The sequence below is a fragment of the Leopardus geoffroyi genome, chromosome B1, assembly GCF_018350155.1.
Source record: "Leopardus geoffroyi isolate Oge1 chromosome B1, O.geoffroyi_Oge1_pat1.0, whole genome shotgun sequence".
Taxonomy (NCBI): Eukaryota; Metazoa; Chordata; class Mammalia; order Carnivora; family Felidae; genus Leopardus; species Leopardus geoffroyi.
In genome coordinates, this window is record NC_059327.1 from 204,197,364 (window position 1) to 204,222,101 (window position 24,738).

At 52.9% G+C, this 24,738-nt stretch overlaps 2 protein-coding genes across 7 annotated transcripts in view; both read right to left on the minus strand.

The window, feature by feature from the left end:
• RNF4 (ring finger protein 4) overlaps window positions 1-14,314 on the minus strand; it is a 31,416-nt gene extending 17,102 nt beyond the window's left edge. For 4 of the 6 annotated variants that reach the window (XR_006711628.1, XR_006711627.1, XM_045474786.1 and 1 more), the window contains exons 1-2: window positions 14,199-14,314; window positions 1,027-1,181 (exon numbers count right to left, since the gene is read on the minus strand). Coding sequence is in view for 3 of the 6 variants with exons in the window: in XM_045474786.1 (XP_045330742.1) it covers window positions 1,027-1,035 (9 nt within the window). In the remaining 3 variants the exon portion in view is untranslated. Of the gene's footprint in view, window positions 1-885; window positions 937-1,026; window positions 1,182-11,444; window positions 11,469-14,198 lie in introns of those variants that run through there. The other 2 variants (XM_045474787.1, XM_045474785.1) reach the window with 2 other exon arrangements.
• Window positions 14,315-18,993: 4,679 nt separating this feature from the next.
• CFAP99 (cilia and flagella associated protein 99) overlaps window positions 18,994-24,738 on the minus strand; it is a 41,100-nt gene continuing 35,355 nt past the window's right edge. The window contains exons 12-16 of the mRNA XM_045474792.1: window positions 23,579-23,720; window positions 23,240-23,391; window positions 22,181-22,386; window positions 20,177-20,339; window positions 18,994-20,032 (exon numbers count right to left, since the gene is read on the minus strand). Coding sequence (XP_045330748.1) covers window positions 19,916-20,032; window positions 20,177-20,339; window positions 22,181-22,386; window positions 23,240-23,391; window positions 23,579-23,720 — 780 coding nt within the window. The 3' untranslated portion in view covers window positions 18,994-19,915. The remainder of the gene's footprint in view (window positions 20,033-20,176; window positions 20,340-22,180; window positions 22,387-23,239; window positions 23,392-23,578; window positions 23,721-24,738) is intronic.

Below are 24,738 nucleotides of genomic sequence, written 5' to 3' on the forward strand. Positions count from 1 at the left end.
CTCTGTCTGTCCAGATCCTGCCTGGGCAAGGTGTGGGCTTCATAGAGGAGGTGGCCAGGCTTAGGACATTGGTTTCCCAACAAGGGAGGGGCAGTGACAATCTGCAGATAAGGGACCCAGGTGGGAAGTCACGTCTGCCTTTTAGGAGGGTAGGCCAGGGAAACAAAGGCCCTTTTGTGTGTAAATACCAAAAGGGCTTGGAGCATACTAGGGACTGGGAGTGGCCAGGAGGAGATGGACATTGGGGGAGGGGCAGCAGAAGGAATCTACAGGATTTCTACTACTGTTCACCCTGGGAGCTGTGGCTGTCTCATCCCGCCCCCACATTCATAGCACCTCTGGAACCTGGAAAGAGAATACGAGGCTGTCTTTTCACATCTGGTCCACCTGGTATGAATTTAGTATCTCAGAAAACAACTGGGTTGAGTTTAGATCAGATGAGCAGCTTTGTCAGCAGGGAATAAACTGCAGAGGGGGACTCTCAGGGAATCTTCTCTGCAGCTCCAGGGGCTGCGGGTGACCCTTGCTTCCACTAAACCAGCACTGCTTCTGAGTCTGATCAAAGCTCTGAACAGTCATAATGCTGACTTACCAACTTAGATCACTGAGTGTAAGAAAACTCTGACAAGAGATCATTACCATTATGCCCACACTGGACCAAGAACTACACAAGGGAAGGAAACTGAAGGGAAATGGAAAACTGGGTTGTAAACGATTAAGTAAACCAGAGCCCTGGTACAATTCCCACCCCCCATCCCCACTATTACTTCTCAGCCTTGTCTTCAGGACCCCACCCAAGACAACGGACTCCCCAAGACGAGTAGGCTGCACAGCTGCCAGAAGTCCAGCACACATTCTTTTGAGAACAAGGTAACTCATAGGCACCTTTACGGTACTTCTGTTAATGTGTCATAAGGAATGAGGCAGTTGCCCAGCCTTGAAAATAAAACTAAAAAAAAAAAAAAAAAAATAAAAAAATAATAATAATAATAAATAAAATAAAATTCACGTGCTGTTAAAACTCACCGTACTCATGGTGCCCTTTGGCTCCACCCTCCAGAGAAGGATGGGACCTGTGCAGAGCTGGCAGGGAAGGCGACAACTTCTCACACCCACTGGTTACTCATCCTCTTGCTAGCATCGCAATTTGCAGCCAGATATATTCCCGGTATCTCCAAGTCCTGAAAATCAAAGATATCAAGGTGGTGGTAAGTGCTGCCACCTTTGTCATCAACGAACTCAGTTCGACCCTTTCCCTGAACTTTGCCGGATACTCTACGCAACTCATTTCCTTACTTGCATATTCTTAGGAAGCAAGCATTCTTTTTTTTTTTAATGTTTATTTTGAGAGGAAGAGAATGCACACCAGTGTGCACCAGTGGGGCGGGGGCAGAGGAGGGGGGAGAGGGAGAGGGAGAGGGAGAGAGAGAGAGAGAGAGAGAGAAGGAGGGAGGGAGGGGAAGGAGAGAGAGAGAAGGAGGGAGGAAGAATACCAAGCAGGCTCTGTGCTGTCAGCTCAGAGCCTGACCCGGGGTTCTGATCCCATGAACCGTGAGATCGTGACCTGAGCTGAAATCAAGAGCCTGATGCTTAACGGATTGAGCCCCCAGGCGCCCAGGAAGCAAGCATCCTCATAGAGTACTGGGGGCTCCATCATGCCAAAGTCTGAGATCAGACCCATGTGCTACTGCCTGCTCTCCTTTCTGGCTGCTGAAACCCTTCCCGAGTCCTGTGCTGGCTGCTGTGAAAAGGAAAGAGAATCAGAACCACCACACATGACCTCACGGACCCCTTGCAACCAGGAAGGCACGGAGCTTCTGAGGCCAGAGTGAAGCCTCTGGCTCTTTCCACAACTTCACTGTCGCCCTCTGGAGGTGCTGATAGTTTAGGACACGAGAGCCACCTGCTGGGATTCATCCTGCATGCCTAGCTGAGACTTCTGACATTGGCAGCAGCTGAATGGGGAAGAACCAAGAAACTGTGGGCTGGGAAGCTAAGCGGGAGGTTCCAGGAAAAGCAGAGAAACAGCAAGTGAAGGGGCTGCTAGAGGCCGCTAGGATTTCATTCAGGGCCCTTCCACTGGGAGGCAAGGGAGCAAAGAGAAGCAAAAACATGGAGTCTGAGGCCAAGAGTCATCAAGGTTTAAGGGGGCAAAAAGCCAGCTTCTAGTGGGGGAAGCCCTGAGCTCAGGGCAAGGCTGAGGGACGCGGGGAGAATCCAAGCAAAGAGGAGGCTCTGTGGTGGCCCACCCTGGGCCAGAGTGGTCCAGACAAGGACAGGGGTCCTCAAACTTGAGCCTGCCCCTGCCTCACCCGGAAGGCTTCTGAAACCAGAGTCTCTGATTCAACAGGTCTGGGATGGGGCCCAAAATTTTGCATTCCTGCCAAGTTCTGAGGCAGTGCTAATGGTGCTGCTTCAGAGGCCGCACCACAGGAACCACTGGACGAGGAAAAGGCCTTGCAGGTGGACACACCGAGGCAGCGGGAACCACACGACCGCTCTCTAATCTGTCCTACCTCCTAACAGGTCTCCCACCAGCACCTCCTTCTAAGACACACAGCTGGCTGCAGCAGTGGGGAGCACATCTGCAGACCCAGGCAGCCTGGATTGGTCAGGTGCTTCCAAAGCCCTCCTCGTACCTTGGGCAAAGCACCAAACGTTGTGCCCTGTTTCTTTAACTATGAAACAGAGCAGCGCCTCCTGCAACGGGTGTTCGAGGATCCCAGGGGCTAATGGGACTCATCTGCCGCCCCCGGCCCCTCTCTACACCTCGTCTCCCCACCTCGCTCAATGGTCAGTATGGCCCCTGCCCTGGGAACACAGCAGCGAGCAGACCCAGGCATCGGCTCCCCGCTGGGGGGTGGGGGCATGCTGGCACTGGCGACGGCTCAGGTGTAACTGAGGTATACGAGCCAGGTGTAAAGAAACACAGGACAAGGACAGATCAGAGAAGGTTTCTCAGCAGCCACCCTACCCCGGGTGTTTTCAACAGAAGCCCCGTTAGAGGAACTGCCCAGCCGGCTGAGCCTCTTTCTCTACCACCTGGTCATCTGCATCTGCCCACGTCCAATTCCCTGGCACCTCATTGTCCACTCTGAGCCCGGCTGGCCTAGAGGGGTAGCGTCCTCACCGTCACTCTGCGGGGAGACGTGCAGCTGGCTCGCAGCATGACCGCTCCTGACGGCACCCCCCCCTCAGAGGGCCCCCACGCTTCCCAAAGCAACACCCGGCCCAGTAAAGGTAAACCTCGGCTGACACTGCGTTCAGGGCAGAGGCTCTGGCCGGGAGGAAGAGTGCCCTCCTGGTCTGAGCAGAGGGGGAGGCGCCCCAATGGCCTCCAGGGACTCACAAGACCGCTGAACTTTCTGGATTCTAACACATCTGCGTATGTTTCAGATCCTGAGGAGGAGCTTACGTCCTGGGGTACACCATGATGAAGCTGTTTGGCGGGAAGTCGCGTACGTCATGGTGTGTCTCAGAACTGAGAAGAATCTTGGATAAAAACGTCACTGACAGGCAAGGAGGGAGATCTGCCTGCTGAGCGACAGCAAATAAAGTAAAGCCCGCGCCTGGGCTATTCTCTAAGCCTCTTGCCTCCCACTTGGTTACTTTTTAGACTTTCAAGGATGGTCAAGACCTGTCCTACGGGCTGCCCCAGAGGCACCCCCACCCCCCCTTGGCCTGCACACCCCCTCTACTCTCTGAAACCACCTCCCACAGCCCCAGCCCAGCAGTTCATTTCCAATCTCTCCGCTTCTTTTGGAAGAACAGTGTTCAGAGAGCATAGGGAGTTGGAAGGCTGGCCTTCGGGAAATCCACCAGAGAACGGAGGTGGGAAGCAGAGGGCACCCAACAGACCAGAGTGCGGGTGTGGAAGTGTACTGTCTGGACGGGGAAGGCAGGGCTCACAGGAAGGTAGCCTCCACAGCCTACAAAGTGTTCTGGATCCTGCAGGTGATAGAGGCCATCAGAATAAAAGTGAGACTAACAACAGCTGAAGCCCAGACATTACTTCTAACGTGTGCAAACCACTGTGCTTTCCAAACACAGTTTCTGTAACGGTCCCATCACCCAACAAGGGGGAAGGTGCTACTGAGGTTATCGTTTTACACACGAGAGAGCTAAGGATGGTCAGGGATTAAGCAACCTGCCCCAAATCCACAACCACCAAACAGTGGCCTGGGTTTAAACCAGGACAGTGTGACACCAGAACCTACACTATTAAATAAATACCATGCCAGAATCAGGTGTCTTTGATTCTAGAAGTAATCTGGAAAATGGATGATGTTTTCCAGGTTTTCAAATTCACTATATCCAGAAACAAAGTCCTTCCAACAATACCAGCACCCCAAGTCAGCAGACGGCCCACGGTCCTTCGGTTCCCAAGGCAGACCGTGAAGTCATTCACATGCCCTCACTCGACTAAGTGCTGTGAGGGCAGCACACTGTCTGTCTACTCTGTACCCAGCCTGATCCCTTGTGCAAAGTGGAGTGGTTAATGGTGTCCCTGCCACTAAGACAAGACGGGGGTAGAGCATGACACTGGGCATGGCCAGGAAGGCCAGATGCCAGGAGTTCCTAAAGCTCTGATAGGAGGGTAAGGACCACACATACAAAGGTATCTAGCTGGTTACTTGGCAGGAGTGATGCCATAAGACTGAACCAGGGAAGGGAGAAAAGAAACAGGAGTTGACGGTAGCCAGTTTTAGTTTTAGAAATGCTGGATGTGGGATATCCAGGTAGAAAGGTCCGAGGCAGCTGAAAAAACTCAGGAGAGATAACTGGAGTGGAGGTAGAGGTTCTAGACTGTGTATAAACCTCTAAACACAGGGAGTCAGGTAGAGCCTACAAGCAGAATACAAAGTCAGAAACAAAGCTTGGAGAGAAGCCGGAGGCATCAGACAAAGCCTGTGTTCCAGGGAGGAAGCAGCAGTCAACAGGCCGGGCGACAGGAAGGTGCTCACCGGTGACCAAGCAAGTGGAGGCCCAAAGTGACAGGAGTTACTCAAGAAACAAACCAGGCGGGGGCGGATGTGCAGAAGGGGAGAAGAATGCCTCAGGCAGGGACTGTGTGGGTGGCTGGAGAGGGCAGAAGACAGCAAGGGTGAATGGACCCATCATGACGTGCCTCTTAACCCACACCTCCAGGGCAGGACAACCGAGGCTTTTCCATAGAGAGCTGCATTGAAAGATCCTGTCACCCATGTGCTCTGAGGGCCAGCGGGAGGCTGAACCAGTCAGAAAGCAGACAGAGAGGAGGTAAGGAGACTTAAGATCCCCAGGCAAGAAAGCTGGGTGGCTTGGAGGTGGTGGGTGGGAGACAGGACAGCCTGGCGGGAGGGAGCTATCGAGGCCAGTACAGACTGAAGGCTCTACTCATTCTGTCCTTATTAGAGATGGATTTTTTCCCCATGAAGTCATCACTGACACTTCAGAGAATGACACCCCCCCCCCCATTCTAGTGGGAGTGACACACGTGACCGCGTACCCGATATACGTCTATAGACAAAAAGGCTAGAAACAGCCAGGCAGGCAGGAAGCAGTCAGTGTGAGACCAGAGCTGGTCCTCCCATGCCAAGAAAGGGAGAGTCCACAGAGGAGGGGCGGGCCAGGGGTGCACCAGAGACCCAAGTGTAGGTCCACAGGGTGCCCAAGGGAGATCTAGGGATGAGCAGCTCTGTGCAGCCCAGGGTGTGGGAGCCCTCCTTCATACCACCAGGCAGCAGAGGCTGGCACAATTACCCACAGACATTGGAGACCTAATTCTCCAGGTGGGTTCCACAAGTGCCAGGCCATCTTGGTTCTTCGGTGGCTCCTTGTGCATTTTTCTACGGGGAGACGATGTGCAGACGCATCGGGCCACTCATTCTGTGCGCCAACTACAAGCAGCTCTCACTGTAAACTCCTAAATGGCTATGAGACACACACGCAGTCTCCTGTGGGTATGAATGAGCCAGCCAGGGCAACCTCTTTATGCTGGCGTGGTACAAGCAGAGAGAAAGCAGCACAAATCCTACAGGATTTCATCAGGGAAACACCCATTTATCAGTGACTAATCGGGTACTGGCTAGTACCAACTGTCTACTCCGTATCTCCCCTTTTAAAACCATAAACATATCATTGCCATGTTATTTTAAGTATTTCCATAAATGGAATTCCAAAAGTAGAACTACGTATGGAACATGTGTTAAAAATCAAGAATGTTTTAAAGAGCACTGTGTACTAACCAACAGCTTTTGTAATTTTGTAAAGAATGTAAAAAATACCCAAGGCCATTGGCAATGTACCAGTGCCCAGCACAGCCTGCCCTCTTGGGGGACTGAGCCTGAGCACTAAAAGTTGCCAATAACTGGGGCGCCTGGGTGGCTTAGTAGGTCAAGCCTCCGATTCTTGGTTTCAGCTCAGGTCATATCTCATGGTTTGTGAGTTCCAGCACTGACAGCCCGGAGCCTGCTTGGGATTGTCTCCCTGTCTCTCTGCCCTTCCCCTACTCCCTCTCTCTCAAAAAAAGTAAAAAAACAAAAAACAAAAAACAAACAAACAAAAAAACCCTGCCAATAACTTTCATTTCAAAGCTTTTTTTAAAAATTTTGTTTAATGTTTATTTTTGAGAGACAGAGAGACAGACAGACAGACAAAGCACGAGCAGGGAAGGGGCAAAGAGAGGGAGACACAGAATCTGAAGCAGGCTCCAGGCTCTGAGCTGTCAGCACAGAGGCCGATGCAGGGCTCAAACCCACGAACGTTAGATGACCTGAGCTGAAGTCGGACACTCAACCGACTGAGCCACCCGTGCGCCCCTCAAAGCTTGTAAGCGAGCTCTACCCCCAATGTGGGGCTTGATCTCATGACCCTGAGATCAAGAGTCACATGCTTTACCCACTGAGTCAGCCAGGAGCACCCCCCCCCCCCAATTTTTTAAATGGAACCTTGATGACACTGTCACATCAGCAATTGGGCCTCAGTACTTAAGAAAAATATTCGCCTCGGCTGGTTAAGTGTCTGACTCTTAATTTTGGTCAGGTCATGATCTCAAGGGTCATCTCATTTCCAGAAAAGACTTGCTTGGCAGGATGTAGCTAGTCACTCCTGCTTAGGCTTAGAGCAGGCTGAAAAGCCAGCACAGAGGTAATGGGGCAGACCTCTCCCAGTTATTTATTCCTAAAGGAGGCTTAGGGGCCTTGACCACTGGTCTCTCCTGGGGGTTTTGCAGGAGTTAGATGAAAGGATGTGGCAGAAAGAGAAAGCACCACACTAGGCTTGGAGAGACAGTAGCTGCTCTTTCCAAATGTATTTTATTACCCTGATGAAGCCATCACCAGCAATCATCGAAGTCTCAGAGGCCTGAAAGGAGCATTAGCACCAAGGACCATCACACCTGCTTGGTGATGTCACCAAGGAACTTCTTTCCTTTTCTCCTAACACAGGACCCCTCAAGGACAGCCTTTTGCTTCTACTAGACAAAAAGAAAAAAAGAACAGCTGTCTGGATATAGAGATGGTCTACTTTTGTGATTCAAGCCTCCAGATGCAAAAATCCAAAATTAAGAGTGAACTTCAGTTTTTTGAAAATCTATGAAGAAACATCAATAAAGAGATTATTGAGCTTTAAAAACAAAATTCAGACACAGGCTCCAATGAACAATGAAGGCATGCTCAGTAAAAGAAGACACAAAAGGGCAAATGATGTATAATTCCCCTTCTATGAGGCCCTGAGAGCCATCAAATTCAGCAACAGAGGATAAGTAGAATGGCGACTGCCAGGGAAGGGAGGGAGGGGGGACAGGAAATTACTATTTAATGAACACACGAGTTTCTCTCTGGAAAGAGGAGAAAGTTCTGCAGACAGATGGCAGTTGATGGTTGCACAACAGTGTGATGTACTTAATGCCAACGAACACCTGAAAGTGGTTCAAATCATTCACATTATAGAAGATATATTTTACCACAACACAAAAAAATTAAAGATAAACTTTACATAATACTCTTTTTCTAGACCCTTTGACAGGGTTTAGTCAGTCACTCAGAAGCACTCTGCAGTGGACACAGCCCCAGAAACATCTGTAAGGAATTTGCCTCTAGCAGGACCCTGCGCCTCTCCCATCCAGGCCTGGGACCTCCAGGACACACCTAGGACCCAAACACAGCCAGTGTAGACCGTGGCTCCTCCTCTTCTCCAACAAGCTGTTCCTACAAATTTTTCTATAGCTTTACCTGCAGGATTTTGAACAATTCCCCCCAAACACTAGGTTGACCTTTCTGTTGATGAAACCCCTGGGCATGGGGACACCTTCATTCCCCGATAGCCATGGCTGATGAGGTTGTTACCAGTGATTGGTCAGGAAGATATTCACAGCTGGGAAGATATTAAAAGATACCACATCCAACCAACTCCTTTGTAGAAGGGTTACTACTCTGGGACGGCAAAGAAGAGAAGCTAAGTGGCTTCTCCACTGATGACCCCTAACCCAATTTTCTTTCAGGCCATGGTGGCCTGGTGATGCAGATAAAGGCAATTCCTGGAGGCCACAAGCAAGGGTTCATAACAAAGGAAACCCAAGGGGCCCCTGGGTGGCTCAGTTAAGCGTCCATTTCTTCATTTCAGCTCAGGTCATGAGCTCACGGTTCATGAGATCAAGCCCTATGTCGGGCCCTGCATGGACAGTACAGTGGATGGAGCCTGGTTGGGATTCTCTCCCTCCCTCTCTCTCTCTCTCTCTCTCTCTCTCTCTCTGTCTCTCCCCTGCTCACACACATGCTCTAAATAAATAAATAAGCTTTAAAAAAACAACAACAAAAAGAAACCTAAGTAGAGATCTATGGATCTATCCTTCCCGAGGTCGAAAAGATACCAGAGGCCAGTGGAGCGTATCAACCTCAGGTGCTGAGGCCATCAACAACTTCCCATTTTTCCCCAGGATCAGGGTCACTGTGGCCATGAAACTCACAGAGGCAGGCGTGCTAGGCCTGTGTGGATGGTGCCTGAACACAGAGCCTGCCAGAAAAAGCCAGCTAGACGGCTTAGATGCTTCTACTGAATCCTGAACTAATATCCAGTCGAGAAGAGGGTGTGTGAGGAACGAATCTAGTACTAAAAAAAGGGCTAAGGTACAGGTCCTGAAGGGGGGCGGGGGTATCGTCAGAAGCTTACAAATTTGATTCTTTGGCTTATACCTATGGCAGGGAGCAGGGGAGCAGTGCCCACTGAGGGAACTCCTTTACTGCATACGCGGGCTGGTCTCAAATAGCACTGCCCCTCTCCTCTGCGAGCTCCTCAGCACAAGTCCTTCCCTTCCACTCAAGGCAGATGCAGCTGTGGGTTGGCTAATGAATGGATGCATGCTGTCACCAAAGAGCTAGCCAAACTCAATCCTCGAGAGACACTAATCTTGGTAGTGGGATCCCATAAACCTGGGTTTATGAGCAGAGGAAGCCCTAATCCAGACCCTCCTCAACTCTCCTTCAACACTCTCCCTAGGAAGTAAAATAGGAAGCCAAGAGTCCTTGGCCTCCAGGACAAATGTGGCACCTGGGATGCTTCATAAAGAACAGCAAAGCACCCAACTAATAGATCCAATGCTCTAATATAGATGGAAAAGGGGTCAGGGAAAGTTAAAAGGCTTCACATGGTAGCTTAAAAAACAAAACAAAACACCCAAAAAACTACCAGGCTCCAAAAGATCCACGACTGCAAATATTCCCAATCACATCCATCACCTTCACAGAGCCAACCTCCCTTCCCCAACTCACCACTAACCTTTGTGGCCTCATCTGAAGTTACAGACGTGTGTATTTCTAAAATATACCACACAATACAAAAAACTACACAGCTTATGGGGGGGAAATGAAATTAAGGGTACAACTAAAAAAACTTTGTCAATGTCACATGCACACAAAAGTTAAGAACCTAACAAAAACGGTAGCACAGCTGTACACGTTAAATGGGAAATGCACATATACAGCTATGGTACTTTACAAGGTTTGCAGTGAGTTACTGGGAAGTAGGGTGAAATTTTTTAAACGTGAGATGTACAAGGGTGTGGCTCATAACGCAGTCACTGAGAAAGATGTTTGAGTAGATGTTTGAGGAGAGTGTACTATCTTCGGGCTGCGTGACTTGGTTCAGCTCAGTTCAATTTTCTGTGTTCATCTAGTATCTCTCACAGGTGAAATTATGCACATCAACTCGAATCCCGTAACGTTCAGACTGGTCCCTGAGATTTCAATCCTGTTGGATGGAACTAATCACGCTTCCAAACAAGTGTTCAAAGCACAAGTGGCTGTACTTGGCTCGTACCCAGGCTGTCAGTCACCTGCTGCAGGCTCTTCCGTACAGCAGGACCATAATATGATCCATGCTCGTGGTCCTAATCTAACCGCTTCTCCTGCACTCGACATGCTCAATCTGATTCCAAGTCCAATACTTACTGTCCCCTTCTCTTACCATAAACATGCTGATGAAATAAACTGTGACTTTCTTCCACTGAAATAAACTATCAAGCTCACTACATGCCTGAGAGAGAATGCCTTTGAGGTGAAAAGAGGCTGAATTTCTGAGATGGCGGAAATGGAGTCTTACACTGCAAGTAAAAATATATCAGCAGGGGCGTCTAAGTGGCTCAGTAGACTAAGTGTCTGACTTCGGCTCAGGTTATGGTTTCATGGTTTATGGGTTCCAGCCCCATGTTAGCTCTTGCTGACAGCTCAGAGCCTGGAGCTTGCTTTAGATTCTGTGTCTCCCTCTCTCTGCCTCCCCCTGCCCCTGCTCACACTCTCTCTCAACCATAAATAAACACTAAAAAAAATTTTTTTTTAAAATATAGTCACCATCGGGAAACAAAGACTCAAAAACACACCACCATCACGGGAAAAAAGGAAAGAACATCTCTACAAACATAATGGCTAGAAAAGGATCTCAGGTTCATGGGTTCGAGCCTCATGTTGGGTGTACAAATCACTAAAAAAATAAAATAAACATAATTAAAAAAAATACTCCAGGGAAACCTCAGGCTCACAATTTCTCTTTTATGCAAGCAAGCTACTGATAATACTTATTTTATTTTATTTTTTTCAACGTTTATTTATTTTTGGGACAGAGAGAGACAGAGCACGAACGGGGGAGGGGCAGAGAGAGAGAATCGGAAACAGAATCGGAAACAGGCTCCAGGCTCTGAGCCATCAGCCCAGAGCCCGACGCGGGGCTCGAACTCACGGACCACGAGATCGTGACCTGGCTGAAGTCGGACGCTTAACCGACTGCGCCACCCAGGCGCCCCTGATAATACTTATTTTGAAACACTTTTAGGCTTTACCTATCCTGCGTGGTACAGTATGAATAATAAATTTAACAGTTCTTATTTATGCCAAAACCTTTCCAAAGGAAATTCTGTAGTAGCATTCTCCCACCTAACCTCATGTGTTTTCTCATCACACTTGAACTCTGACCTTGGGATGCAGCAGTATCTGTGCTCCGGGCCTTCCTTCTCAGAGAGGAAACCTTAAAATGCTTTGCTCTACAGTTCCCAAAGCCCTGCTGAGAAACAAGCTGTTTAGGAAAGATAAGTTAGAAGAACATACGTGTGAATTATATCTTTTTTTTTTTTTTTTCAACGTTTATTTATTTTTGGGACAGAGAGACACAGAGCATGAACGGGGGAGGGGCAGAGAGAGAGGGAGACACAGAATCGGAAACAGGCTCCAGGCTCTGAGCCATCAGCCCAGAGCCCGACGCGGGGCTCGAACTCACGGACCGCGAGATCGTGACCTGGCTGAAGTCGGACGCTTAACCGACTGCGCCACCCAGGCGCCCCTGAATTATATCTTAATAATAAACAGGAGTCAGCCCCATTATGTCTACAGAAGCAACCTTATCCTTCAAAGAGTCCTAATCTGAGGACAGTAAAAGATGGGGGTAAATCATTTCAAAATTAGACACTGACAACATATGCACAAAGAACTCACAAAGTCATTTTTATACAGCATAAAAACCAATCACCTTGTGTATGTATTTGCACTGAGTAGCACCTCAAATCTTTTCCAGAAATTGGTGGGAGTATAAACTACTGGACATGAGCTTTGCAACAGCTTTTTAAGTAAAGAGCCAGGGAAGAATTGCCACAACTCGCAATCCTGGGCACCAAGCTTGGTTCCCAGTCCCTACCCTGGTCCAAGCAAGCTACCCTTCTCTCTTCCTGGCTGGTCCAGAGGCCAGTAGTCTCACTCCCCTTTCTAAGCCATCCTTCTCACAGCACAGTGATTTTTCTAAAATGCAAATATAGCCATATTACTTCCCTGCTTAGGACTTAATTTAGTAATTTTTCCCACTTGGTCGTAACATAAATTCTGAATTCCTTAACTTGGGGCACACCAAAAACCTTTTGCGAGCCGGTTCCTGCTTCTATCTCCAGTCCCGTCTCTTGTACAATCTGTATTTCCACCTCAGAGAATTCCTCTCAGTCCCTCAAGGGGCTGTACCCCCGAGCAGAAAGCCTGGCACACAGGAGACCTCAAAGGTGTGCTTAGAATTTTAAAGTACACATTCTCAAACGGGGTGAAAAAACTCACTCTTTTTATGTAAAGCATAAGATATACATACAGTACATAAAAAGACGTATGCTATATAAAAAGCATTAACATTTCGTGGAGATCAATTCGGAAAACAATATATAAAAGGGGGGAGTTCACTGTAAAAAAAGATTGATAAACACCGCATTAAAGTAAGATTTTTTTTTTTTTTTCAACGTTTATTTATTTTTGGGACAGAGAGAGACAGAGCATGAACGGGGGAGGGGCAGAGAGAGAGGGAGACACAGAATCGGAAACAGGCTCCAGGCTGAGCCATCAGCCCAGAGCCCGACGCGGGGCTCGAACTCACGGACCGTGAGATCGTGACCTGGCTGAAGTCGGACGCTTAACCCACTGCGCCACCCAGGCGCCCCTAAAGTAAGATTTTTAAATCTGATTTGGAAACTCAAGTTCAGGCAATGCAAAAACCAGCAACACATCTTTCTACTTGAATGTTCCCATTTCACCTCAAGCTCGTAGATAAAACTGAACCCACTATGCCTCCCTACCCATTAAAAAAACACACCCCCCAAAAACCAAAACGATTCCCTTCAGCGTCTCTGTCCGTCATTACCGTGGTCCCCAAACTCCTAGTCACTGAACTCAAAGGCCGGTCCTGCAGCCAGGAAAACGAGGTTCCAGACTAGCTCTGCCGTCAACTAGTTCGCCGACTGTACGACCTTGGGCAGACCGCCTCAGCCTCCCCAACACTTCGGCAGCCGAAGCAGAGTGCAGGGCTGCAGAGCTGAGACCCTACATCGGGCTGCGAGAACTTGAAGCAGAACGAAGGCACGCCTGTGAATGTAGATGGGGACGGACTAGAATAAGACAAAAGCCAAAACCTCCCCCAAACGACTACTGCGGTAAAGTCCAGGCTTCTCCCCGGACGGGTCAAAGGGTGGAAAGCGGAGTACAGGGAGTACTGCGTTTCGGGTCTCAAGCCTCACCGCGACCCGGATTACTCTCCAGGCCCCCGGGCCACCAGCGCGCCGGGGATGCGGGTGGGGGTGCAGGCGCCCGAGGGGCGGGGCCGGCCGCGGGCTTCAGCACACGAGCGGTCCCCAGCGACCGGAAGCTGAGGACCCAGGGAGCTCAGCCCCAGGTGGGCGCTCCCAAGACCAGCCCCCGCCGCCCCCAGCCCCACGAGGCCGAGCAGGCTCCGCCACGCGGCCCGGGAGGGCTGGCAGGCCCACGATGGCGGGGCGGCGGCGCGAGCACACAAAGGAGGCGGCGTCAGCGGGGAACAAAAAGCTGGCCGGGGCCTCCCCTGAACGGCCCTTGCCGCCCTGTCCGCCTCCCCGAGTGACCTTGGGCGCGTCCGCCCCCCACCCCAGCCTCGGTTTCTCCAGCTGCGCTACAACTAAACGCTGGGACCGCAACCCGCCGGGGCGGCGGAGGCCCTCAGCGAGGCGTTCGTACGTCCGTCGCCTGCGCCGCGCCGGGCTCACGCAGCCACGCGGACAGCTGGGCGGGCTCGCGGGCTCGGGGGAGGCCCGGCCGGGCGTCCGGCCCGAGGGGGGTTGGCTGCGCTCCGGAGGGCCGCCGCGCCGAGGCCTCTGCAGGCCGCGAAGCCGTCCGAACCCCACACCCGCCCGGCTCTGGCTGGCCGCCCCCTCTCCGTGAAGCCAGGCTTACCTGGAGCCGGTCTGGCCCGGCAGCAGCCAACGCCGATGCAGTCCAGCGAAGAAGCACCTCCGGAAACCACGGAGGAGAAACCCTCCAGCAAGACGCCGCCGCCTCAGCAGCGATCCACTTCCGCTCCGGAGGCCTCGGCTCCACCCCCGGTGCGTCCCCATTGGCCGCCGCTCCTCGTACTCCTGTGGTCTACCGGTGCAGGAGGTATGTTTTCAATTCTATTGGGTAAGAAAACCATCTATTACCGCTTTGAAAAGCGCTTCTTTCCGGCTCCGCCCGCGCTCGCGAGCTCAAGCTCCCGCCTTCCCGCGAGAGAGGCGATCTGCGCCCCCTCGGTGCGCAAGGCCTCTCGGGAGTTGTGGTTTGCAGAGCGGCGGCCGGTTCCGGGCCCTCTGGTACCGGGCGGATGCGGCCGGCGGACGGAACGGAGCTGGGCGTTATTCCAGGCCAGCCGGCCCGCGGCCCGGGCCCACTCCCACCCCGCTTCGGGCCTCAGTTCTCTCTCCTGTGAACGCTCCCGAGCTCTCTCCTATTGGCCAAAACCCGGGCCTGAATCTGCAGGAACTCCAGGGCCCTCGCGACCCGACGTGCCAGGTCGTGGGCCAGCGTCTGGTCCCAGTGTTCCCGGACTGTTTACTAGGCTGGCAGTGAAAACTGGAAGGAAGCACAGCCTGGCCCCTTTGCGGGAACCCGGAGGAGGCACTCAACCAGGACGTGTGGGAGGGCCCCCTGGAGGAAGCGACCTCGGAGCTGGGAACTGAAAGGACTAGAAGGAAGGAGAGAGTTCTCAGAAGAGGTAGCCTGGGTGGGGAGAGAGAGGCTGGCATGTCCAGGAGACTGCAGGCTACCCTTTGTGCGAGGAGCAGAGGTGGGGAGTCGGGGGTGGGGGGGGGGGAGGCAAGAGTCAGACTGTGGAGGACCCAGATGCCAGGTTGAGTCTGGATTATCCTGAGGGCAATGGGTGTGAGGAAAGGAAGGACTGCACCCCCAGAGGAGCACTCTGGCCCACAAAGGGGCCAGGACCCAGGCAGAGGCCTGGAGCGCCCCCCTCCCGCCCCCCCCCCCCCCCCCCCCGGCGTCTGGTGCAACTCGGGGGGTTAAGAATACAGGCTCTGGACCCTTACTGCCCGAGTCTGAGTTTGAATGCTCCGTTGTTTTAAGCACGTTTCAGTCCCCTCACCTGTTATACGGGAATAGTCACTGTACAGTATCCGCCTCACACGAAGAAGGTGGACAGTTGAAGGGCTCCACACAGACCAGCACAGGTGCATGCCAGGCCCTGAGAGGGGCTGCAGATCAGAACCCGGAGTGAAAAGCCGGTGGTGGATTCCTTGACTTCAGCTTCCAGAATTGCACTTGGACACGGATTTGGCAATAGAAAGCCTAGCTTGTCCCTCCTGTTCTGAGAGTACCCAGATCAGGTCATGGCCATCACGGGTGGTCCCTGGACACCCTCAGGCAATGAGGATGTCACTCCAAATGCCTGGGATGGACAGTTTAGTAGGAGGGGGTCTTCTCCCTGGAAGATTGAGTCATGTATGGAAATTAGGCAGATCAAAGCCAGAGCATTAATGGTTTTGTGTTGAGTTTACAAACAATCTCTGTTGTTTGATACTCATGTAATTGTAAAGGAATTTGGTATGGTAGGGTATCCAATAAGTCTGATTCTGTGTGAAACATGTTGAGTTTGACACATATTGATTTTGATAGTGATTCTAAGTTGGAAGGTACAAGACTTTAGTTTGTGATCATACTTGGGATACTAAAGGAAATTTACAAATTTAAGATAAATGAGACCTTAATGTATCTTTAGGAATTTTTATACTTCTTTAATGTTTTTACTATTTATTTTTGAGAGCACCCACACGAGTGGGGGAGGGGCAGTGAGAGAGGGGGACAGAGGATCCAAAGCAGTCTCTGTACTGTCTGCACGGAGGCTGATGTGGGGCTCCAACAATGAACCGTGAGATCATGACCTGAGCTGAAGTTGGACGCTTAACCAACTGAGCCACCCAGGCGCCCCAGAATTTTTAAATACTTGATAAGGCAGACAACGGAAATGCTAAAAAAAGAAGTTTAGATTCTGCATGTTAAAATGTAATTTAAAATGTTAAAGGAGTGGAACCAACCATACACAGCTAATCAAAATGATAGTTATAGATTTATAGATAAGATTAGTAACTTGAATTTCACAGCCTAAAGAATAGCTAGGGTTTTCTATTTGTAACTTTAATACATCAGGTAGTGTGATGCTGGGAGCATCTGGCTGGCTCAGTTGTAGAACATGTGACTCTTGATCTCAGGGCGATGAGTTTGAACCCCACACTGAACGTGGAGCCTACTTAAAAAAATAAAAAAAAGTTGGGGCGCCTGGCTGACTCAGTTGGTTAAACATCTTGACTCTTTAAATTTTTATTATGTTTTACTTTAGAGAGAAAGAGAGTGCAATTGGGGAAGAGGGGCAGAGGGAGAGAGCAAGAATCTTAAGCAGGCTTTCAGTGTGGAGCCTGATATAGAGCTTGATCCCACTACCCTGGGATCATGACCCAAGCCAAAATCAAGTTAGACACTCAATAGACTGAACCATCAAGAGTCTGACTCTTGATCTCAGTTCAGGTCTAGATCTCAGGGTCATCAGTTCAAGCCCCGCGTTTGGCTGCATGCTGGGTGCAGAGCCTACCTAAAAAAAAAATTGAAATAAAATTTGAAGTTAGTGAAAAATAAATGATGTGATATTGAAAAACAAAGTTACAACAAATACCACTTTTCATGCTCAGGAGCTGCCTTCAAGTTCTCTGCAAACATGACTTGGCACTGAACTTGTGGTGTGGACATCCCTGGCTCCCTCACAGATAATGCCTGTGGCCCTGAATATTTCCAGCTTAGAGAAGAGACTTTATTGGGACTTTATTGTTTCCAAGTGCCACACAGCTAAATGTAGATTCCTGGGCATCAGACCAGCCAAATCCCCGTGGATGAGGTCTGAGAATCTGCTCGTTAACTATCTCAAAAGAACCCCAGCCCAAGTGAGTTTCAGGTACTGTCAGTGAGGGTCTTCTGGCTGTACTTATGCAGAAATTACACTGAAGCAGGATGTGAATTCCCTGGGTGGTCCAGAGAGTGCTTTCTCAGCATCAGTTGGACCTGATCTCTCCTGGCTGGTCCTCTTTCCAGGGGCAGTTTGGTTCTCTCTCAAAAGAGCTCACGCAGGTAGGGGAGGCCTCGGTAAACGAAGGCCGTCAGCTCTGGAGGGTCGGCCAGACAGCTGTTGTTTCTGAACAAACCTCAAAGCTCAGTGCTTTGAACAAATAGGCATTTATTGTTGCCAAGGAAGCTACAAGTTAGTGGGGGCAGGGGGAGTATTCCGGTTCTGGCTGGCCTCACATGTCGGGTTCTGCTGGTTTGCTGGTTTGTAGGACGGGTGGGGAGGGCTTCCGCTGGGACAAGTGGCTGTCCTCATATAGTGTCTCATCCCAGCAGGCCACCCCGGACATGCTCACATTGGGGCTGGGCAGGGTTCCAAGAGAACAGGAGGGAGCTCGGACGCCACAGGAGGCCCAGCCTCAAAGCTGGCACCCTACAGGCCAAAGTGAGTCAGCCCAGACTCAGGTGCTGAGGGACACAGAGTGCCTCCTGATGGGAGGTCACAAGGCAAGGAACCTGGAGACTGGAGACATTTTGCCGTTAATCCATGACCCGAGGCCTGCCCTCAGGCTACAAACTCGGGATGGCCCAAGGCCTGTTCCCACCTGGGTTTGTATGGGGCAGGAGTCCCATGTACTCTCAAGGCAGCTCTGAGCTGCTGCCTGGTCCCAGAGGGCAGGTAAGGACCTTGGTGTGGACTGCCAACCAACATCGCTGCCAACAGCACAACAAATGTGTTGGGCTAGCACCTCTTCCCTCTGCTCCAGGAGCCCATCTGAGAGGTGTGAAGGGCTATCCTCCCCTCCTGCCACGGTGCCTGCTCTGGGCACCCATATGGACCTTCCGCCACCCTGGGATCTGGGTCGGCAGAGCATGTTCGATTCAGGCCAGTGAGACTGGAGCAGATGTTCGCACAAGGCTTCAAGGACAGAGAACCCTCCTGAGCTGGCCACTAGGGAGAGATGACCCTTCTTCCTCTGGATGTTGTGAGGCTGGAGCCGCTCCCAGCCTGGAGACAGAACTCCTGCATCAGGCACATCCTGAAGGCCACCCTACCTGTGGACTGCCAGATGAGACCTAACAATTAATTCATCCTTTGAAACTCTCGGAGCTCCTGAGGGACTCTCTGGACAGGTCGTAGAAATGGGTTTGAATAACACATCACACAGGATAGGAGAAATGTCGTGTTTATCTCTTTAAATGAAATTTATTCTGCCCCTCAGCTTTAAAAAAAAATTTTTTTTTAATCTTTATTTATTTTTGAGAGAGAGACAGAGTGTGAGCAGGGGAGGAGCAGAGAGGAAGACACAGAAGCCAAAGCAGGCTCCAGGCCCCGAGCTGTCAGCACAGAGCCCGACCCATGGCTCGAACTCACCAACAGTGAGATTGTGACCTGAGCTGAAGTCGAACACTCAACCGACTGAGCCACCCAGGCGCCCCCACCCCTCAGCTTTTTTGACAGGGAGGTGGGAAATTTCTCTTTACCAACATGGGAAAGAAAGTCCTGGGGTTCTGATAGTTCAGAATATTCAGGGAGAACTCTGGTGTCTGTTCTTGTCACTTCAATGTGCCCATCCTCCTGGTCTGAATGTGTGCTGGGGTCCGAGAGGATGTCAGGTTTGAGGAGATCTCTCTCTTGGACATCTATCTACCTGGCTGTTTCCAGCCCCTCCCTGACCACCCCCCACCCCCCCACCCCCTATTCTCTGTCCTTCCTGGGAGCCGTAGCACATTGTGCTTTTTTCATGATTCTGCATTTCACCAGCAGGCTGTCACTCGGCCAGCCTGTCCTCAAGGCCATGCCCTCTCCAGTCTGGCACTGGATCCAGAGGAACCAAGAGAATGGATATGTCCTGGTGTGGGCAGACGTCAGTGGCTCTAATCACGTCCCCTTGGTGATGCTGGAGAAGGCTGGGTGGTGCTCTAAAGTCGCACAGACTTAGCTGTGGGTCAAGGCTTTTGGGGCTGGTTACTTGACCTCTTTGAGCACTGCTGGCCTCATCAGCAGAACGGGAGGTAGGGGACAGTTCCTGCATCCCCGTGGGTCCCCTCCCCCCAGGGCGGCAATGAGGTTTGCTTGAGACAAATTATGAGACAGGCCATTTCCCAGTGGCTCAAGCATTCCAGCCACTTCTCCAACCAAATGCACACGTGCAACCACACAAGTTAAGCCACCGGACTCCAGGCAGAGTGGGAATTCCAAGTTTTCACGTGCAGAGGTGGCTCTGGGAGCTCCACAAAGGGGAGGGGCTTGCCCTGGGCGCTAGGGAAGGGCTAGGATCTAAGGCAAGGGTGGTCAGATTTGGCACAGAAAATACAGGACAGCCAGATAAATTTGAATTGCAGGTAAAGAACGGACACTTTGAGAGTTTGTCCCACGCAGTAACTGGGCGTCTTGCATTTTATCTGGCAACCCTGATCTGGGGCAAGTGGACTCCGGGGCAGGTTAGGGCGCGGAGCAGGAAGAAGGAGTGGAGGGGGCGCGCGGCGCAGGAAGAGGAGGCGCACACCGCCGGCCGCACGCTTTATTCGGGCGGGATTCGCGGGGCTCCCGGGGGCGCGCCCTCCCGGGCTCAGGCGGCCTCCAGGCGGCGCGCGTGCCCGCAGACCGAGCCGCTCCGCTGCAGCGCCCGCAGCCGGCGCTCCCGGCTCTGCTCCAGCTCCAGCCAGTGCTGCGCCTCCAGCTGCGCCTGCGGGCGGACGCCCAGGGCTGTCTGCGCGGGCCGGGGCCGCCGCCCACCGATCCCCCCCCCGCACCCGCCCGCGCGTCGCCAAGCCGCTCCCCCACCCGGGACGCCGCGCCCCCAGCCTCCCCGCCCGCTCCCGGGACTCACCCGTGGCTTGCGATGCGCGGCCCGCGGCGCGGGTACCCGCAGCTGGGCCGCCTGCCTGCGGCGCTCGGCCGCCTTCTCCTCGACCTTGCGCTGCAGCTCGAGCACGCGCTCGTCCTGGGAGGGCGCCGCCGGCGCCGCGGACCGAGCTTTCCTCTCCTCCCACCTGGGCGGTGGACACGGCGGGCTTAGGAGGGGCCCCGACCACAGGTCAATGGGGGTGTTTTAGGTGCAGAGGGGAGAGGCTCTCCAAGGACCTCTGGGGCGACGTCCCCCCAGCGCCTCTACCTTCTTGCCCTTTGTACTTGACGTTTCAAAAATGTATCTCGGGGCACCTGGGTGGCTCAGTCGGTTAAGTGGCCGACTTCGGCTCAGGTCACGATCTCGCGGTCCGTGAGTTCGAGCCCCGCGTCGGGCTCTGTGCTGACAGCTCAGAGCCTGGAGCCTGTTTCAGATTCTGTGTCTCCCTCTCTCTGACCCTCCCCTGTTCATGCTCTGTCTGTCTCAAAAATAAATAAAAACGTTAAAAAAAAAATGTATCTCATGTATATTGGCTACGTAGGTATTTGGAGCAAAAAAGTGAAAACCCTCTTTTATCTTGTGCCTCCTTGCCACTCTCTTGCCTAGAGGTAGCCACTAATATCTTTGCAAATCTCTATCATACTAGGTCATTCTTCCTTCCAAAATGAGACCTCATTATACAGATTGTTCCCCGTTGGCTTTGGTTTAGGGGCACTTCACAGCATCAGGGCATGTGGAGGTGCTGTTCCCTCAGCCACCATCCCCGCTTGGCTGGCTCCAGTCAGACTGTGCACTAAAATGGTCCTGGTGGATTCATGCCAGGAGGTCTGGCTACACGCAGAGAGCTCCAGGAGCTTTGTTAGTGGGTTTGGACCCTTGGAGGCTCCCCAACGCCAACCATACTGTGTGTGTGGTCTATCAGGCTGAGTCTAGCAGCTGGAAGTGGTGAGACGTCCCTGGCACATGCCACCTTAGGGACCTGCTGAGTGGCCAGCCAGCTGTAGCTGGGCAGCCCCTACCCTACAGCTGTCCCAGGACCTCCTCAAATGTAACCAGAGCAGCAGGATCGATAGTGATGGATTTTTTTTTTTTTTAAGAGAAAGAGAGTGCTTGAGCCATGGAGAGGGGCAGAGGGAGACAGAGAGAGAGAGAGAGAGAGAAAGAGAGAGAGAGAGAGAGAGAGAGAGAGAGAGAATCCCAAACAGGCTGCATGCTCAGCCTAGAACCTGACACGGGGCTTGATCCCAACCCCCAGGGATCACAACACGAACCAAAATCAAGTCAGACACTCAATTGAGTGAGCCACCCAGGCACCCCAATAGTGATGAGTTTTGTGACCATCGACTGTATCGACTCTTGGGTTTAGCTCTGGTCAATGATCTCACAGTTTGTGAGTTCGAGCCCCATGTCAGACGCTGCTTGGGATTCTCTCTCCCCTCTCTGCCTCCACCTCACTCGCACGCGTGCATGCACACGCTCTCTCAAAATAAACTTTAAAAAAATTTTAAAAAGTTATAGTGAACAGTCTTGGGATGCTAGAGAAACATGAATACGGACAGGATATTGAGATGATGTTAATTTTCTAGTTGTGTCAGTATGCTGTGGTTATGCAGGACAATGTGTTTTTTTCAGAAGATACACACCGGAGTGTTTAGGAGTGAAGTGTCTGAATCCTGCAGCTCCTTCCAGATGGTTCTACAGGGACAGAGTAAGTAGCTAGCTAGATGAAACACACGGCAAAGGTCATGCTCACGAGCTATATGCCATCATTTTGCATCCAGGCCATCGTTGCATGATTTTTGCTGCCGTTTTTGTATGTCTGAAGATTCGCTAATAAGATAGTCGAGGTGGGAGAAGTTACTGCAAGGGGATGGCCTGGGCAGAAGGGTGGAATGTAGTTGTAGAACCCACCCGGGAGGTCGCAAAGGCAGGCTCGCTCCTTGCTCCTGCCTCAGTCGCCTGCCCCTTGGGGCCACTGGTACTGACCTCAAGGCTGCAGACCTCCCCATGGCCGCGCGGCACAGCGAGATCTGTTCCACCACGTTCTGCAGTTCCTGGCTTCTGGCGCGCTTGCCCTGGATGATCTGGTCTCGCTTCTCTTCCTCCTCGCGCCTCCGGGTCTCCTTGAGCAGGGCCAGCCGCTCGCGAAGCTCCACCACAGACATCTCCCCTTCCAGGCCATACCCAGGGATCTGCAGGGTGATGGGGAGGCCTGCAGCTGGGCGTCAGGCCCACACCCAGCCTGCACGGCCACCTGCCATGCCCTGAGCTGTCCTCTGTGCCAGCACCGGTGCCCCTCCCCCAAGTTCCATCGGTCTGGCCCCTGGGCCCGGGCGACTGCCTTTCCTGCTCAGTAGCACCTGTGCAGCATCCCTGCCATTGGGCCTCCCCAGGCTTGGCCTCCCTCCAGGGACCGCACATGTCAGCTGGGTGCCCTGTAGGCCCCTCTACTGAGGTAGGGCCCAAATGGAACTCAGCCCTGTCTCCCTGAGTCAGGACCCGGGGGGCCTGTGCAGAATGCCCTGTGAACTTCCCACATCCCCTGGGATCAGGCCAGGCTCCCACACCAGCTCCCGGGGCCCTGCAGGCCTGCTCCCACCTCAGCAGATGCCAGCCTGGCCTCTCAGGGTGCCGCTCACACGGGCCTCCAGGCACCTGCTCTCTCCTCTCAGCCTCCACTCATCCGGCCTTTGCACACCTGCGCTCTCCCTACACTGCCCTTCCCACCTGGGCCTGGGGGGTGGGGGGGTCCTGGGACCTCCTTCAACATGAAGGCCACCTGGCCCACTCCCAGGAGCCCTGGCCTCCTGTCCCCAGAGGTCACAGAGGTCTCCCTGACTTGACTGTGAACTCTTGGGCCGGTCCCGGGCCTCCGGCAGGGCAGGTGCGGCGTCCATGGTCGGGCACGCCACTCGTGCCGGCTGGATCCCAGCTTGGTGCCAGGCCTCCCTTGGTCCCGGTGGGCATGCTGAACGTGGTCTCCCGTGGCCACGCCAGGCACAGCAAGATGTGGGGAGGCTTCCCCCAGTGGGGCCGGGTCCTCACCTGGGTCAGGTCCACGAGCTTGCCCTGGCGCACCGGCTGTGTCTCCAGGGCTCGCAGCTGAGAGATAAGCTCACGGCGCCGCTTCTGCTCCTCCCCCGCGGCCTCTGCGCTGCGCTGCAGCAGCTCCCGGCTCTCCTCTATCACCTCCTGGACTTGAGGGGCAAGGGGGTGCTGAGGGGCCGCAGGGTGCCCTGCCCAACCCCGGCCCTCCCTCCAGGGCGCTGGGCTCTCGGCAACCGCCGCAGCTCACTTAGGGCAGGAGGCCAGCCGGGGGCGCGAGCCGGGGTGAGGGGGAGCAAAGCTGGGCGCGGCCTCGTGGTTCCTGGCCCCCCGCCCTACCTATCTGCTGCCGGCCCCTCAGGAGCTTCGTCTGTGCCACCTTCACGTTCTTCTGCACCTCTGCCACCCGCTGCACCAGCTCCTTCGCGGACCTCTCCTCCTGGAGGCGCCTCTCAGCACACTGCTGCATCAGCTCCGCCGTCTGCTTACACAACCGACCCGCCGTGGTCAGAGCCGCAGGGTCCCCCCTGGAGCAGGCCCATTGCCCCGGGCTGCCCCCAGCCCCAGGAGCAGCATGAGGTGCCCCTGCATCACCCCGGAGCCCAGATCTGAGCTCAGCAGCGCCCGGGAGTCCCCTGGAGGTCAGGCCTACTGGGGAAGTTCCACCTCGTGTCCCCCCTTCCTCCACTGCGGTTCTGGGGAAACCAAGTCCGAGCCACTGGGTCTGCCCTGAAGCCTCTCCCCAGCCCCCCAGACTCCCCCTGAGAGAGGAGGGCGCTCAATGCTTTGAAGCCATGTGGAGCCCAGGATGTGCCAGCCTCAGGGTCCCTGTCACATGAGCCCCCAGGCACGTCCTGCTGGTCACCCCACTCCTCTTTCTCGTGCTGTTTCAAAAGGTCAGAGTTTTTTTTTTTTCTTTTTTTTCTTTTTTTTTTTTTAAAACGTGAATGTGATCTTTATTATTAGAAGGTCAGAGTCTTAAACAACAGGACAGGGTGTGGTTTTGCCGCTTTGTCACACATGACTGGAATCCTCCCGTGTGTCTGGTTGCCTCTTGCCTCTGTGGCCCTGCGCTGCGTTCATTAGCCTCGTACACGTTATCCCCTGGACTGTAGGTGGCTTATTTTTGTGGCTGTACATTTTGGGGTATATCACAATGCTTTCATCCATTCTCCTGTGGAGGGACATTCAGATTGCTTCCAGTCTGGCACTATTGTGAACGATTCGGAATCACGGTTTAAAACGCAGTGTGGGGTTTATGCCTTCTTCGCTGGCCCAGGGTGGCCAGGGGCTCCGGGACCCCCAGCCCCCGGCAGTCTGGGCAGTGGGGGCTCATCTACAGCTGCACCGTCAGTGGAGAATCAGCTTGCAGGCCGCTTGGACTTCAGCTTTAGACACTGGGCACCAAGTAATCCTTTTGTAAAACAATTTGCTGGCGTATATCAAAAATGCCTCTCGACCATCCTTTTTGATTCGTCCAGTTTTGCCCCAGGTTCTAA